This window comes from Pipistrellus kuhlii, unplaced genomic scaffold, assembly GCF_014108245.1.
Source record: "Pipistrellus kuhlii isolate mPipKuh1 unplaced genomic scaffold, mPipKuh1.p scaffold_m20_p_21, whole genome shotgun sequence".
Taxonomy (NCBI): domain Eukaryota; kingdom Metazoa; phylum Chordata; class Mammalia; order Chiroptera; family Vespertilionidae; genus Pipistrellus; species Pipistrellus kuhlii.
The window spans coordinates 7,516,480-7,533,488 of record NW_023425520.1 but is presented as its reverse complement, the minus strand read 5'-3'; the positions used below and the strand labels follow the sequence as shown (position 1 = coordinate 7,533,488).

Below are 17,009 nucleotides of genomic sequence, written 5' to 3'. Positions count from 1 at the left end.
TTTATGTGCATTAAAACCCAACATCACAGTCATAAACACATGTAATCAACCCTGTAAAGTGAACAGCAGCATTTAGAACCATTTTAGAGCCGGGCAAGCACACAGAGACCACACAGAGCCGGGCGAGTAAAAAAACTATTTTTTTAAAGTATTTGTGTAGGCTATATTTGAACCATAAGACACAGGGACTTTTCCCCCCCACTTCTGGGGGGGAAAAAGTGCGTCTTATGGTCCGAAAAATACAGTAGGTAGGTGACTGTACTTACAGTGTAATTGGAAATCACTGGCCAAAAGTTGACACAGCTAATATTTTATAAATTTTGAATTCTTATTTAAAATATACAATTCCAATATTCAGGAGAGAAGGAATTCATAACTATTTAGGCCATGTCTGTATAACATTGCTTTAAAGAACAAAAGGAATGCTAAAATAACCCCATTTTGATATGGATTATTTGAATGAATTCCAAGTTATTTTAAAATTCAGGCAAAAAAGGATTTGCATATGTAGCCTCAGCCTAAGTTCTGAGTTTTCATTATCTAAAGCTTTCAAGCAGACAAGAGGGGATGTTTGTCACTGAGAACCCTGAGAATGTTTATCAGTGTGACCCTACCCACCGGCCTTGCATTAGTGATGTTGTGCATGTGGGCCAAAGAGAATGGTCTTGGGGATCGTGCAAAGAATTACATTCATCAGAGCTAGTCAGTCAAATGTGAAAGACTCAAATGCATTTGGAATCATTTGAAACTTTGAAAAAATAATGTAAAAAAAGTTTGTTGGCTTGTTTGCTTGTTTTCTTAGACCGTTGACCTGTTGGCTTGCAAATAATATGTACAAACTCTATGTGTTTCCTTCCAGGGTCTTTCTTCCCTGACTTCAAGCCCTCTGAAACAGTTTTTAAAATAGCATTTTGGCTCGGATACCTAAACAGCTGCATCAACCCTATTATATACCCATGCTCCAGTCAAGAGTTTAAAAAGGCCTTTCAGAATGTCTTGAAAATCCAGTGTCTCCGCAAAAGGCAGTCTTCCAAACGGGCCCTGGGATACACCCTGCACCCTCCCAGCCACGCCTCAGAGGGGCAGCACAAGGACCTGGTGCGCATCCCCGTGAGCTCAGGAGAGACCTTCTATAAGATCTCCAAGACAGATGGGGTCTGTGAATGGAAGTATTTCTCTTCCCTGCCTCGTGGATCTGCCAAGATTACAGTGTCCAAAGACCAATCAGCCTGCACCACAGCCCGGGTGAGAAGTAAAAGCTTTTTGCAGGTCTGCTGCTGCATGGGGCCCTCGACCCCCAGCCATGGAGAGAACCATCAAATTCCAACCATTAAGATCCACACCATCTCCCTCAGTGAAAATGGGGAGGAAGTCTAGAGGACAGGAAAGGTCAGAAGGAAGGGGGGGATAATATTAGGCATGTTCACTCTTCCTGGATGTCAAGACAGAGCCCTCCTACCAGGGACCATCTGGGAATGGGTCGGGGAGGAGACCAACTCTTGGGCTGTGGGGTAAGGCTCAGGGAGGAGGGAGGATGTCACACAGCCACCCAGCTCAAAATGAGGAAAAACAGCACGTCCTTGAGGCTAATGCTCTCTGGGGCATCCTCTGAGCCCGCTCTCCACTTCTGGCCCCTTCATTGAAAAACACCATGGGAAACAGAATTTCATGCACAATCCAAAAGTCTATAAATATAGGATTATGATTTCATCATGAATATTTTCAGCACACACTAAGTTTGGAGCTAGTTCTTGATGGAGTGAGGGGATTTTATTTTCAGGCTAAGCTTTCTGACAGCAGTGTTGGAGATTTACAGTGGAGAGGAAGAGCCTTAAGATGGTGGGTGATAATCATTCATTTTAGAGCAAGTTTTGAACTTCATTTCTGACACATCCAGTGTCTTAGCTTGGGTTAAACAGTGAGATTTACCTTTTTCGGCGATTTGACCAGCGACTTCTCCTGATTCCCAAGGATGAGGGTGAGGGGCACTCATATCTCTGCACTAAAGGAGGCACATCCTTTAGGCCTGGGTCTAGAGTATATTGAAAGAACCAGTCAGGCCCTAACCGGTTTGACTCAGTGGATAGAGCACCGGTCTTCGGATTCAAGGGTCCCAGGTTAGATTCTGGTCAAGGGCACGTACCTTGGTTTCGGACACATCCCCAATGGGGAGTGTGCAGGAGGCAGCTGATCAATGTTTCTAACTCTCTATCTCTCTCCCTTCCTCTCTATAAAAAAAATCAATAAAATATTTTTTTAAAAAGGAAGGAAGGAAGGAAGAACCAGTGAAAGGATGGTTTTTCCTATTGTAAGACAGAGGAGATGAGGGTAATTTTTTCAACTTAACTACTGTGGACAAAATTCCACTAAGCAGTTCCTAGATCACATGGAGGAAGTCTTCTCATGTCACATATTTAAAGGTCAAAAGGTTTGGGTGGGATGGGTGCTAATTCCATGCTAACGTAGAGGCTGCAGAGTTACTCTATAGCCTCTTTGACAGGGCCTAGAAAAATCTTTCTTGACAAATCACTTACCTTTTTCAGAACTCTAATATGAAAAGCCACAGGTGATAATATTTTGAAAGGCACATCCATTTCTTCTGAGCTGCTTCACTAGTGCATAATGGATGAGAGCCAAGGTCTCCATGCAACTGGAGAATGGTGGAATGAGCCGTGTGATTTAAGGATATCCTTCCTGAAATTTGAGTGACACACACTTATCTTGGGAGCATACTGACTAAAAGCCCATCAATAGCAGGAGTTTGCAAGGAGTTTTTGACAAATGTCCATTTAGTCTTGTAAAAGATCCAGTATCCCATTTATTTCAACTATTTCTATTATACTTTCTTTAGGCAACATGCTGGGGTTTTTTTGGGTTTTTTTTGGTCTACCAAATTTTGGTAAACCTTAATAGCTCAGTATGCCTACTAAATATGAAGATGGTTATATGTAAAAATTGAAATATTTTTCATATTTTACAGTAAGAATTATAAAATGAGATTTATGGTTTTGGAATAATTATAGACTAGAATCACTGGTCTAAAACTACTTGTCATTTCAGTGGCCTCTTTCCCCATATTTGGGTAATTCCCTCTAAAAATTTTGAAGTAGAATGTAGCCATTATTTAAACATTCATGGCAAAACAGTAGACAACATCATCTATTTCTTCTTCCCTTACAGCAAAATGATAATTTCCTTAAATCCTTCTGAAAGGCTAATACTTGTGCATACTGCCATGGAGGGAATGTTTGTATGTGGACTGGATTTGGTTGTTGGTTGTGTTTGGATATAGAATATTGCCACTTTCTTACCTCTTTCCGGAAAGAGTCTTCTTGCTGACCTGATAGACATTCTGCCTTGTGCTCATAAATTGGGTTCTGGAGTTAGATGTTGGCTAGATTTTTAGACTCTTCTGGACTTTCTGCCTGTCGTGTAACAGCTCTACCAGATGTGGGTGTCCTATTATGGATGTAGGCACCAGGGAAGGATGTGAATATGCAAACCTCGCTCCTCTTCTGCCTTAATAGGAAAAATCAGTTTCATTATTGAGAAAAACTTCCTTCCGAATCTGAACTTTAAAAAAACACTCTGGCCAGGCTTCTCCTTCCGGGAAGAGCATCCCCATAAAAGAATGGTAACTGTTCTTCTTCAGCAAAATATGCCTCCATGTTTGAGATGATCTTTAAACATCATTACAGACACATCTAAATATTCGACATTAGGAAGTTTAAGATCGCCAGAAAGCCAGCATTAATGCCAGTGCTAATCAAAATAAACAACTAGAGAATCTTTCCATCATCAGACAAAAGCCGTGACAATTGTGTTCATTCAAAGTGACCCATAAATAATTGTCTGCTACACTCTTCTCCAGCCCCACTCTCTCCAGGGAGGCAAACTTTTAACATTTTTGTCCTTTCCCATAATGTGGTATTATATGTAAACACGCCAATTTTACAAGAAATTAATAATGTCACCCAAGACTTAGCCAAAGTGGGATAACAATATCCAAGATATTTTTTATTCACCCACAAAAAAAATCTCTGTACCTTTGAGCATGCCAAAACTATCTAAAATTGTCACAGTTAAACAAATGGTGGTCATATTTATACTTACATGTTTACTGCATCTATTTGGAGTTTGAAAAATTTACCCAGAGCAGCAGGGATCAGAACGTCTTCTCTAATGTGTTGTGAAAAGCAGTTGCTTTGGGATTGTCTCAGCAGCACAACAAGTCAGCTTGACATGATGGGATAGGCAAAAGCCAATTTCTTCTGCAATTCAAATCGCATGCATTAAGAGAGGCCTTGAATCTCTTTATCCAGAAATGTCCCCAAATGTTTGCAAGGGTTTCAGGAAACATTTTGCTTGTCACAGTTTTCTTCCTTTTGCCTCTGTCGTGTCTCATCCCAGACCCCTCCTCAATCACTCAGTGTATGCTAAAGTCTCCAAAATATTGAGGCTTGTAACTCTCACCACATACTTGAGGTGGTCCATCCATGGTAGACAATGGTATTTGGGTAAATAAACATTTTCTTAAGGCTTTTTTGTTAAGTGCTACTGCGGGCTAGGCATTACCAGGGCATTTTTGTACCCATTGTCTCTAAACCTTGTAGCAATTTTACCATTTCAAAAATATTTACATTTTTTGAGATTAAAACCTGATAGTTGAGAGTGATTAAGGATGGCTCAAAGCCAAGGAGGACCCATGATTCAATCCTGATTCTCCTTGAACTAAGGTCTTCATGTTGTTCTTTTTTCCCCACAGCACCCCTTTCTCATAAATAGCCAAGTTAGGACTGGGTATACTAAAGATACTAAACCATACCCAAACTATTTTTTAATATATTTTTTATTGATTTTTTACGGAGAGGAAGGGAGAGAGATAGAGAGTTAGAAACATCGATGAGAGAGAAACATCGATTAGCTGCCCCCTGCACAATCCCCACTGGGGATGTGCCCACAACCAAGGTACATGCCCTTGACCGGAATTGAACCTGGGACCTTTCAGTCTGCAGGCTGACACTCTATCCATTGAGCCAAACTGGTTTCGGCCATACCCAAACTTTTTAATGTTTTGTTCCCTTGGCATTTGCTTGCCAATTAACCTCAGTAAATATGCTCCCAAATACTCATTCCAGCCAAAACCAACAAATAGCAGGTCATAACTGAAAGGGTTTGGCGTCCATAATTCTAACTATCAGACTGCACCACTTTCCTAGGGATCATTGCCCGGAATGTTACGCAGGCCTTGCAAGGAGGACAAACTGTATCAAATTGGGAGAAGGTGGGCATATAAAAGAATGCAGAAGAGGCTGCTGCATTGGCCTAGAATAGGAAAAACACACATGTGGGTAAGAAATACATTGCATAAGATACCAGCGTTATTGACTACCAACCACAGTTAATTGGCACACTTTCGGGAAATGTATCATTTTATAAACTAAATAAAAAACAAATATGACATCATTTTTATCAACTATATTCCAACAATTTTTTTTAGTTTGAAAAAGAAAAGGGAAATTATAGGTATTTCAGCAGGATTACACAGAGCTCAGAGAATGTGTCAAATATGTGAATGTCATATCTGTCACGATGGGGCCATGGTTCAGAATGCTGATCTCCAGGTAGCCAGAGACCTGGGCAATTTTTGAAGATGAAGATTCGGTCGGCAGCTGTGACTACTTATTAGAGGACCTTTCCTTGGTCCTGGGTTTCCTTTCTTAAATGAACACTTTATGTCCTAAGTGTCTCGACCTCCCTGCTCCTTCCTAGTGAGCCACCATGCAGGCCCAGTAGGTTTCATGCTTGTAGCCTGAGAGAACATTTTAAGACCTATTTGCTTGGGAGCGTAATTATTGAGTCTTTAATCACAGCTACTTAATCACAGCTTGACACACATTCTCACTTGCTTCTGGGGCTGGTTCTGCTCAGGTCCTCTTGCCAAAAGAGATGCTGCCCCTGCCTACATGTAGACTTAATTAGGAAAGGGCTCTGCTTATCAGCAAAGGGAGACGGGAACGCAAGTGCATGGAAAGTAAACTCTGCAAGCGAGACAGGGTGATGGAATAGAAGGCAGAGGTGGTAACTATGGAGACAACATCAGACGTATGCGCACCTGTTACTCTGATTTCTTTTTACACTATGAGGACTTTTAACCATGAAACCACCCGCACACAGCTCCGGGTAAGCTGGTTGGAACACTGTTGGCAACTGCTCCCTGTCTACAAAGTGTGCTGTGGAGCAGGCCACTGTCTTCAAAGAGCAATGGCAGTAGTGACCTTCTGGTCTCCAGAGTTCCTGCAAGATGACTGTGGTCAGGCTGGGCTGGCAAAAGCAAGTCAGGATTTCAGCAGAGGACACCTGGCCCCTGGCCAGTGCTCCTATCAACATTACCTCATTCCTGCTCCCCAGACCCAAATGTCACGGGGGCTGAGGATGGACCTTATCTGCCCTGTGCAGGAAAATGCCATCTCTCCTTTGCTCCTGCCACACAGATTACCGAGTGTCCCATCCAAAAGGAAGGTTATGGCACCAGGGAGGGGGCTGATGGGGAGAAAGAGGATTTACCATGGAGAATGCTCATAGTGGGAAGGATGGCTCAGGAATACATTACTGCAAGTGATAAGCAAGGAACTGCCCTAAAGCTACGCGTATTCATTTCCTCTTTCCTTTTTGTGTAACTGTGGAGTTAGTACATTACTCTCCCTCCGTGCCATAGTCCACATTGCCACCTTATCAGCTGGAAATGATTATTACTAACCTATGAAAAATTCAGACTTAACCGGATCCAAAAAAAATCTAAGAGCAAGTGTATACTGTATCTGGAGAAAAAACAACAACAAAAAAACAACCATAATAAAGATGCTGACCTATTAAAAAGCCTGAATAATAGAAAGTATGTTCAGATGCAATATTAAATAAGTGAAGATAAAAAATCCCAATATCAGTTTAATATTTCCTCCCATTTGCACACTACTGCACACCTTTTATAGTCCTTCTGCCTAACTCAAGTCATTCCTGAGTATTATTCCATCATATAGATTATCTGCACTTAAAATGTGAAGGAATGAGGGTAGGGGAGTAGGGAGAGATTTAAGGATTTCTTTGAACCAAATCCAGCCTCTGGCTCCTTTTCGCATGAGCCTTCACTATCTCCAAGGCCCACTGTGTTTCTTGAGACCCTGACTTTGATATTAATGCATCTCTGGGATGCATTTTCAGCTGTTTGTACCTTCTCTCCTGGTTCTGCTCAGTAGCTGTGCAGTACAAGATTGTTCTAGGGTCTGAGTGCATATTTGTCTATGCTTCTCTCATTGGCTAACAGGCAAGCTGATGCAATTCTGCTCTTTCTCCCTAGATAGTCAACAACAAAGCTAAGGAAATCAGAGGGCAGGGAGCTCTTGTCTTGCTCAATGGGGTGACACATAAGGTAAAGCCAGCAGTGACTGACACCTTAAGGATCTCAGGAACGCTAAGGTCCCAAAGGGAATTTCTTTCCCAGGGAGCCCGAGAGTCATCGTATACACCCCGATGACCACTGTCAGCAAACTGCTCACTTCCTCTCCTGCACTAAATGCACTTGGCATGAAAACACAGAGAGGCACAGACGGTCCCTAGCTAATGAGCTGGGTGTGTTCCCAGCTCATCTATTACAAGTCAAGAGTACATTCTTCCAAGAGGCATTGTCAGAAATAGGGGAGAGGAAGAATGTTCTCAGATGAACTAAAGAATAAAGATCTACTTAAGGGCTACCTGAGGTTGGAACACTTTTTCTGTAAATAGCTAGGCATTCAAGCATTGTGGAGCCATACCATCTCTGTGACACATTCTGCTTTGCCTAATTTCCTTTTTTTGGGTGGGGGCACAATCCTCTAAAAATGTAGAAACCAGTCTTAGTTCACAGGCATGGACCAGGTTTAACCCATGGACCATAACTTGCCATCCCTGATCTATACAATTGCTAGCTTACACTTTTATGAATATAATGCTAAGCAGTAGATTTTGTTGTTCAGCAAACATTTTTTTTTAATATGCCATTGATATGTTTCCACTTGACTAGCTTAATGTCCCCAACCTGCAGGAGTTGTTAGGTATAAAGTGACAAGCTCATCATCAGGGGTGGGACTGGCTCTATATCACCTGTCCACCCAAAAGATACACTTAGTCTCTCATTGTGACTTCCTGCATAAGCAATGGGATAAGAGGGAAGCGCCCACCACCCTCTCCACTGTTGTATTTTGTAGAACAGCAAGCAAGTCAGCAGAATCCCAAGGGAGTTCATGGAGATCTCTCAACTCTTCACCTGGTTGGCAAAATCCCCCAGCACATCCTGAGGGTAGCAATAACCAGTAGGTGCCATTTGACCAGGGCTGATGTGAAGTCCCTCCAAGACTGTGAACTCCGCTGAAGTGATTCCCAGAAGCCTTCAGGCTCCTGGGGAAGGCCTCCTGACCACAGCCCTCTGCACTCGGACTTTGGAGAGTGTGCCCTGGAGCTCATTACAAAGTGGGCACAGAAAGAGGTGCTGGGAGAGGGGTGTCTTCCCAAAGACTACTAGGTACTAGCTCTAGCAGGTCTCTTCTCCTCCTTGTTTTCCTTCTTTTTCTATTTTTCCTTCTGATTTAAGGCTGAAATTGCTTAACTTGACTTGACATGGCATTCCTCTGGGGTGATGAAGCCAAATTTCTCTGAGCTAGTGCTTTGTTGGAGGGACCTGTTCCCTGTTCTCTCTCCATGCTAATGGGCGATGAAAGAGAGGAAGACATTCCAGGTTAGAGACAATGTGTTCCGTTCCCAGACCCGGGACAGGGTGTCTGCAGAGTGAGGAGATGCGACTCCCCCACAGGGCTCAGGATGAGGCCTGGAGCAGTGATGGGTGCAGGACTGACGTGGAAGAACATGGAAGGATCGAGGCCAGTAATAGCACCGCTGTCCATGCTGGACACAGAAAGGAAGCCTTGGGCCACCTTGGTGGCAGCTTCCCTTCTCCTGCCCCCTGTCTGACTTTCTTCTTTCCCTCCTATCTCCCTTTCTTATCTTTTCTTCTCTCCCAATAATTCCAGCCTCCACTTCCTGCCAAATTTATAGACAGTGACTGACATTGGGGTGGGGTGCCCTTACTCCTGTGGGTGCCAGTTCCCGAGGGATAGAGCACAACCCTGGGTGATAAGATGGGGTTTCCCTAAGACCCTTCATTCCCTCCTCACATCAGGCGTAAGGCCTCATGCTGCAAGCTGGCCCTTTTGCCCCTCCTCCCCGACCCCCAGCCTCCAGGGACCCAGGTACCATGAAAGCAGCTCAAGGTCCTTCCCAAGGGCTTTCACCTACCTACATTGCTGTCTTTCTGCTTTTTACTGTTAGTTCCAAATGAAAGATACAGACACATGAGCAGCCACATACTAGAAAGAGCTGGTAGTCAGGAGTGGTGTCTGGCCCCTCCCAGGAGTGCACCTCTTCTTACCAGTCAACTCTCACTCCCTGGCAACTTACAGAACTTACCACGCCACACAAAGTCACCTTCTCTTTCTCTTCCTCTTCATCCTTCGTCTCTCGTCTTTGTGGTTTTTCCCTTTCACTTCCCCGTAGGTCCTTCAAAGCCTGGATCAACCTCATAGAGTCAAGTTGGTTTTGGGTCAGCATTAAGCGGTGCTAACTCGAGTTCGCAGAATTCATCAGGGTGAAAGGTTCCTTCTTGCTGGTGCTCCCGCTATCTCCGGCCCACCGGTCTGCCTGCTCCTGGGACTCATTCACGGACACTCTATAGTCCCTCATCATATCCAGGAGCCTCGCTACTCCAAGCAAAGGGTCGTCTCTTCCCACATGCGCTCCTGCTTTTTCTGCCACAGCCCCAGGCCTTTGGAATCCCTGATATCAGTGTGCTTGGGCTGTCCTGGCAAAGCATCACAGGTCTCACAGGTCTGAAGGCTGGAAGCCTGAAATCCAGGTGTCGGCACGTTGCTCCGCCTGAGGCCTCTCTCCTTGGCTTGCACTTGGCTGTCTTCTCCCCGTGTCCTCACATGGCCTTCTCTCTGTGTGCCTGTGTCTTAACCTCCTCCTCTTATAAGGACGCTGATCAGATTGGGTCATGGCCCATCCTGATGACCTTATTTTAATCTTCGCTACCTCTCGAAAGGTCCAATCTCCAAATACAGTCACATTCTGAGGCAGGAGGTGTTAGGATAGCAACATAAAATTTGGGGAGTTGGAGAATCACAATTCAGACCATAACAATTTCCTCCCCAATCTCCTTTTAGCTCATAAAAATGTATCCACAATTCCTTTTCCAGGTCAGATGTTTAAATTCAGTGCTTCCTGAATCCTGTCTCCAAATAGCCACAGCAATTGTCTGTAAAATGCATCTAGCATCCAGTGGTGCATTTTGCTGCGATCTTTCTGTCATTTTTAAAAATCTATAGTTTCTCCCTTTAAAATGTACTTTATACTATAGCTACATAGGGTCTATCTTCTCAACTAGATTAAAACTCGGGAGGGCAGAAACAGTCATACTGTTTTGTATGATCATAGCAATCCTCAGCACCTGGGTGGTCATATCTGAGACCCCGGACCCTCAGCGCAGGCAAAAAGAGAGGGGACAAAGAGGGACAAGATCCAAGCACTACTATAGGAAGGGGCTGGGAGAGCAGGTCCATGGGAGTTGGAAATACCAGGTGACCCACCAAGAAGGCTCAGGTAGATAACACCGGGCTTCTTAAAAGTCACAGTGAGATTCTCATCAGGGGCGCAGAGCACAGCAGTAGGGAATCTCATGTTAGTGCCATCTAGTCAGGCAGGCGTGGGACCTCACAGGAGACATCTACACCCAGGAAAACAGAATTCCATCACTGAATGAGACAAACCCTATCCCATGAGAGCCAGGCGAGACAGAGCATAATGGGATCAGTAACCAATGTCAGAACCTAGGCCTGGGAGATAGATGGGAGGCTGTGATCACCACAAGTCCACAATCTGGCGATGCGTGAGTGGTCTAGAGCTGTGGTCGGCAATCTGCAGCTCGCGAGCCACATGCAGCTCTTTGGCCCCTTGAGTGTGGCTCTTCCACAAAATACCACAGCCTGGACGAGTCTAGTTTGAAGAAGTGGCGTTAGAAGAAATTTAAGTTTAAAAAATTTGGTTCTCAAAAAGAATCGTACTATTGATATTTGGCTCTGTTGACTAATGAGTTTGCCGACCACTTGTCTAGAGTAAGATGGTACATCAGCTTCAGTCCAATCTAGAAATTAAAAGAAGTCATGTGACAAGGCAGGGCCTACAAAAGTATTAAGTGTATTGAGGCCAAAGCCATCCAAAAACAGGTTTGAATGAGTGTAGCAATGGTTTATTGATTTATAAAAAAATTAATAAATAAATAAAAAATACACACACAAACACACACACACACACACACACTCACACACACACACACACACACAGCAAAACTTGCCTTTTTTTCTCACTGGTCCTTTTGCTAAATCCAGCATTACCTTTCATAATGAAAAGATTTCAGCTCGGCAGCTTGGCTAATTAATGTCTCAAGGGTTGGGAGGCCTTGGCTTGGCCCATTGATCAAACGCTGACCATCGGGTTGAATGCTTCTCATCCAGTGCCACTCCCACCCAGGCCCTGTGTCAGAGCCGAGGGACTGTCATCGTAAAGAGCAGGGAAAGACGAAGCATTGACAGATGGGGAGGTGAGTGAGCAGCTTTAATTAAAAACAAAAATGCCCAAATCTAGTTTGCTAAGTAACAAGACTATTAAAAAATAACCTATGAAGTACTTTAAAGAGCAAACAAGCAAGTATGATAAGTATTTAAGTAACAACTTATTGTTAGCTTTCTATCTACATTTTTAAAGAGGGTAAACATTTATTAGGGAGCAATTACATTTTTAAAAAATGGGGTCCCATGCTTGCTTTTGTCATTAGACCCCCTGCCTCCCCCTTCTGAGCATCCCATTAAACCCTGTCACCTGAACTTCAGCACGTGAGTGCTGACATTCTGCAACAGAAATTTTGTTCCAGCTTTTCAAGCCTGAATCCAATGCTGACCTGCATCAGAGGTGCAGGAAGGACAATGGCTCATTTTTGTCTCCGGGGAATAAAGTCCCCAAAGCCCACTCTCCAGTATTGCCACACCTCTTTCACCGTGTGGCAGAGGAGGAAGCAGCGTGCTCCGGACAATGCCCTGTGATGAGGGGTCAAGTCCAAAGAGGGGAAATGACAGTGTTAGAGCATCTACTGTGTGTCAAGCCCTTTGCACATTTTATAAGGGGAAATGGGAGATTGTACAGTCACCAGTCACGTTACAAAGGAAAGACTTGCACAGGGAACCCATACAGTGATATGAGTGTGAGAAGAAGGAAGACAGGGACATCTGGAGGGAGTTAAGTGGAAAGTTGAGCCTTTGGCGTACCTACTCTGGGAGTTCACCTGTACTGGTCACCTGGCCTGCTGAACCCTTGGCCTGACCTTAATCAGCTCCACCCAGAGCCAGTGAGCAGAAGGGAACATGAGAGATCTTGTACATGGTGCTGTGGGAAGAGCAGTGGCCTAGAAGCCATATGGCCTGGGCCTCATTTCAGCCCCATCTTTGTGCCTAACTAAGTGACCCGGACAAGTCACCTGACTTCTCTTGGCCCCACTTTTCTCACCTTTGAAATACGGTAGGCAAATGTAATGGGGTAAAACATATGTAATCATAGCAGACCTCAATCTGCATTATAAGTCAAACATTATTCTAAATGAATTACCTTTGAGGTATCTTAAAGCACTGAAAATTCCACATACAGGAATGACAGAATAAGTCTGTTTCCTTTGTTCATTTTTCTAGTTCAGGTTGATAAATTTCCAAAAGTTGGTCAAGACACAAATTACTTTTTCATTAGAAAGGAATTACTAAATGGATGTTATGCCATTGCTTGGATGCTATTATTTTTAAATTTGGGGTGCTAGGCACCAAATTTTAATTCTCAGTTATTCCTTCTTCCCTCCCCCAACTCTGCTATTTTCTTTGAGTGGCAAATATCTCTGTCTGAACATTTGTTTTAATTCTTAAAAATCAAACTCACTGTGATACTTAGAAGCTTTCCACCAAGCTCTCTCTCTCAGAGAGCCCAGATCAAGGGTTCCCAGTGGTGGTGGTGGTTGACTTGACTACTCACTTGGCATATGAAGTATTTTGTTATCATGGTTGTCCCATCAAAGACTCTGCATAGAATGCTGTCATAAAGGTGTGTGTGTGTGTGTGTGTGTGTGTGTGTGTGTGTGTATGTTTGGAAAGAGAAGTAATTCTGACCATTGAAAAACACAAGAGCATCTGAAACAAAGCTTGGGTCTAAAATCATCTCAGGAAGTAGGCCTGAGCTACGCTTGGCCTGGGTAACTGTAGAAGTCAGTGTTTACAAGCTAAAACAGCAAATTCCTAGTCACAACCCATAGGCAGTTTTAATTTTAGCTGCAATTGAAACCCACATCATGAGAGCACCCGCTTCCAGTCTCGGCTCTAGTTTCTAGTGCTGTTGGTGAGAGCCCCAACATTTCGGTGGATCCCTTGAAATGACCTCCAGGACTCTTCTGGGCTGGTGGCTTGATAGGAAAGCCCATTGTGTGAGCTCTGCCCACCAGGACTCAGTCTGCCTGAGGCTGTCAGCCATACAGGGATCTGCCAAATGCTCTCTTGTGGTCTCTTGTGACTCAGAATCTCAAACTTGTTTTAAGTGGAGGGGGAAAGTTACTTTCAGGGATGGGGTTCTTGGCCCAACTCTGCTTTGTATAAACAGCCTATGTCTATTTCAGTCTTCTGGGTTTTGAGAAGCAACTGCTGAGTTGTGGCAAAGGGTGAACTGGTTGGTGTTGACCCAAATTAAAACAAAAGAGTTTTCCTTTCTTGCAGCGCTGGAAGAAGGGAGACGGCATCATCGCCTAGGGAACAGAATGTGACTGACCTGGCAATCAGGGAAGTGAGTGTGGGCCTCGATTTGCAAAGAACCAGCTCTACCAAAGTCTAAACTTGTAGAAATGGAGACGTTGTGCTTGGAGTAAGGATTTTTACTCTACGGAAGGATAACATTTGGGTCATGTTGATGCATGATGTTATGTATATGAAAACTATTGATGTGATTCATTACAGGTCATTCTGCCTTGATTTTTAAGGGACAGACAACCATTACATGAAGCCTGGTGTATGCCCACGGGTGCTGTCCTTACCACCCATCAAGGGGGGGTGTCCAACCCAGCCCCTTTCCTGCTACTCACTGTCAGGAGCCTATATGTCCACGTGGATGTACTTGTTTATCAAGCAATTCATCTAAGACACAGATCTAACATATTACTATTGTCAATGCTGGGACAATGGTGATTTAAGGAGTAACTGTGAATACAAATCATTTTGAGAGTCAGCTCCCCCCAGTTGCATCTTTTGTGTCCCTCAAGTTCTAGCATATTCACAGAAGTTGAAAAAAAAATCATGCTGCAAAACAAAATCACCTTCTGCCAAGGGAAGCCGCCATCACACACAGTGGGTCTTTCATTCATTTATCCATCTGTGTGATCAGTCAGGGCCCCTGGCACAGGTCCCGAGAGTGGAGGACAATGGTGGACACATGATCTTCATGACCAAGGCTCCTGTGGTCTGTGGAGAATGCAGACAAATCAATCGTTACAGCAGAGAGTGGGATGTGTGTCTTGTGGGAGTTTGGCGGAAGGCACCCACCAGCCTTGGAGTTAGCCTTCACAAAAATGGTGACCTCTGAGCTGGATCCTGAAGGACAGAGTGGAGTGGACAGAAGTAGCTGTTCCAATCAAGGAAGGAGTGACCCTTTGGCATGTGCTAATTTTGCCTCTTCCTCCTCCTCCGTTCTGTTAGGGCACATGGAAATCTGTCTTGCTTAACGTGATGGGCACTTGGCTTTGCAAACCTCATCCCTCAAGTTCTCTTCAGACCAACCACACCTGCTTTCCTCTTCACTCTTTTGTCTTGTTTTATTTTGTTTTATTGTGTTGTGTTTTTGTTTTGTTTTGATTTGTTTTGTTTTGTTTTCCAATGAAGAATCAAGGATGAGCCAATAAATATAAGTCCAGGGATTTTCCTGATAAAGCTCCCATGTTCAGCTTGGCTGAACACAGAAATGTCTATTTCTTTCTCATCGGGCAAAAAACATTTGCTTCAACAAAAAATGGCTGACTCATAAGAACAAATAAATGTTTTGGAAGTCTTAATACTCAAATCTTATGTGATACTACTGAACATTTTTTAAAATTGAGAAATTGTTTTTAACGAGAAAACATTGTACAGTAAGCTTTAAAAATAAATAAGCAAATAAAATAAGGGGGAAGGGAAGTCTTGAGACCTCTGAAGTCTTGAGACTAAAAGACACAGAATATTTAACAAATAAGACAAAGGCCATTCCTGAAAAAAAGTCAAGAGATCCAGTTTGAAAGTCAGAGGGGGGAGGGGGGAAGAAAGGAGAGAGAGAAAGAGAGAGAGAGAGAGAGTGAGAGAGAGAGAGAGAGAATTTTCCCTACAAAAAAATCTAGAAAGTAATTGGATCGTTCCAGTACCCCAAAGGCTAGCTGGCACATCGTCCATCACTGAAGGGTCAGAATCTTTGCTGTTAGGATGCAGTATGAGCAAAGGCTGCCTGGGAGTTTATCACAGCTCCAATGCAGCAGACGTGGTGGGAGAAACAGAAACAAAAGTGAGGACCTTGGTGTTGCTCCTTATATTATACAGCAATCAACCAGCAGTCAGGAAGGATGTGGCTTGCTGGGGCTAATAAAAACAAATTTGGAAGCTTGTTTGGTCTTTGAAATTAAAACCGTATTTTAGTAAATACAGCTGATGCCATTTGAACACAAACCCTGTGACATTGCCTGGCTTACTGCAGCTTTTCTGTTTGTCTCTCCATTAGATCTGTTCAAAATAGGAACGTGGCATTTCCACGTTTGCAGAAAAGCAAATGTGAGCTGACTGGCCAAGTTTAGCTGTTATGGTTTTCCTAGAACCCTTACGATTGCTGTGATAAATAAGATCCTTGTAACTTACAATTTCTAACTATACCATGTTTGTGATCTATGCCCTCCTCCAGGTTCTGGTACTTGGTCAGTTGAGTTGATCTTACCCCTGTTCCCTCCATGTTACAGAGTTTAACTGTATCATGCTGAGAGTTTGGTATGTGCTTCATGCTGAAAGAAGAATATTCTCCTGTGTCAGATAAATATTTTCATGTGTGAGAATTGCTATACTTGAATTTGCTGCAGCATTTTGCATTGACGCATATATATGACATCCAGGCTGACTCAATGGCTTCTAAAACATTTAATGTCTCTTACATGGACTCAATATCCTTGGAATGTGCTGTTTAAACATTTCTGAATTTTCTACATGCCATTTTTACAGGTCCATTTGTTTTATGATGTGATGTGGTAAAGAATCAATCACTTTCGTTGTGTGTGTGTGTCTGAAGAAAATAAATGTATATATTACTAAGAAGAAGAATAAATTATTGAAAAATATACTTGATGGATCATGCAGCCCACTGTTGAAAAGGAATTTATTTTATTTCTTTAATAAAGTGATTGTTCAAATTATAAGCATTTATATTGTCCTTCTAAATATGGATGCTGTAATATTTAAGTGTTGTTCAATCCTGATGTATGTTCAACATTGATGTATGTTCAACATTGATGTATGTTCTCTAATAAAATATTTTAAACCTCTTTCTTTAATCACAATCTATTGTTAATATATGTCTGTTAAAAGTGGAGTGGCAGCTAAATGGGGTAGGTTGTACATAAGATATTCAAGTTGGCAGCATTCAGGTTTCAGGTAAGAGCCAAAATACTATTGCATTGTCAGGTTTAGAGTCAGAAGACAGTGATAATGGAACTCAAGCACACAAAAATGATGAATGTGTTCAAGGCTAAATTAAGTGACTCAGAACCAAAGCAATAGGTTAGGGCAGTGGTCAGCAAACTCATTAGTCAACAGAGCCAAATATCAACAATACAATGATTG

The 17,009-nt window shown here is 43.1% G+C and overlaps 1 protein-coding gene across 2 annotated transcripts in view; it reads left to right on the top strand.

Annotated features, from left to right (window-relative positions):
• The window catches only part of ADRA1A (adrenoceptor alpha 1A), a 103,905-nt gene extending 87,194 nt beyond the window's left edge, over positions 1-16,711 (top strand). The window contains exons 2-3 of one of the 2 annotated variants that reach the window (XM_036450146.2): positions 860-1,245; positions 13,887-16,711. In XM_036450146.2, the coding sequence (XP_036306039.1) occupies positions 860-1,245; positions 13,887-13,919 (419 nt within the window). In that variant the 3' untranslated portion in view covers positions 13,920-16,711. Of the gene's footprint in view, positions 1-859; positions 1,390-13,886 lie in introns of both variants that reach the window. The other variant, XM_036450147.2, reaches the window with a different exon arrangement.
• The last annotated feature ends 298 nt before the right edge of the window (positions 16,712-17,009 follow it).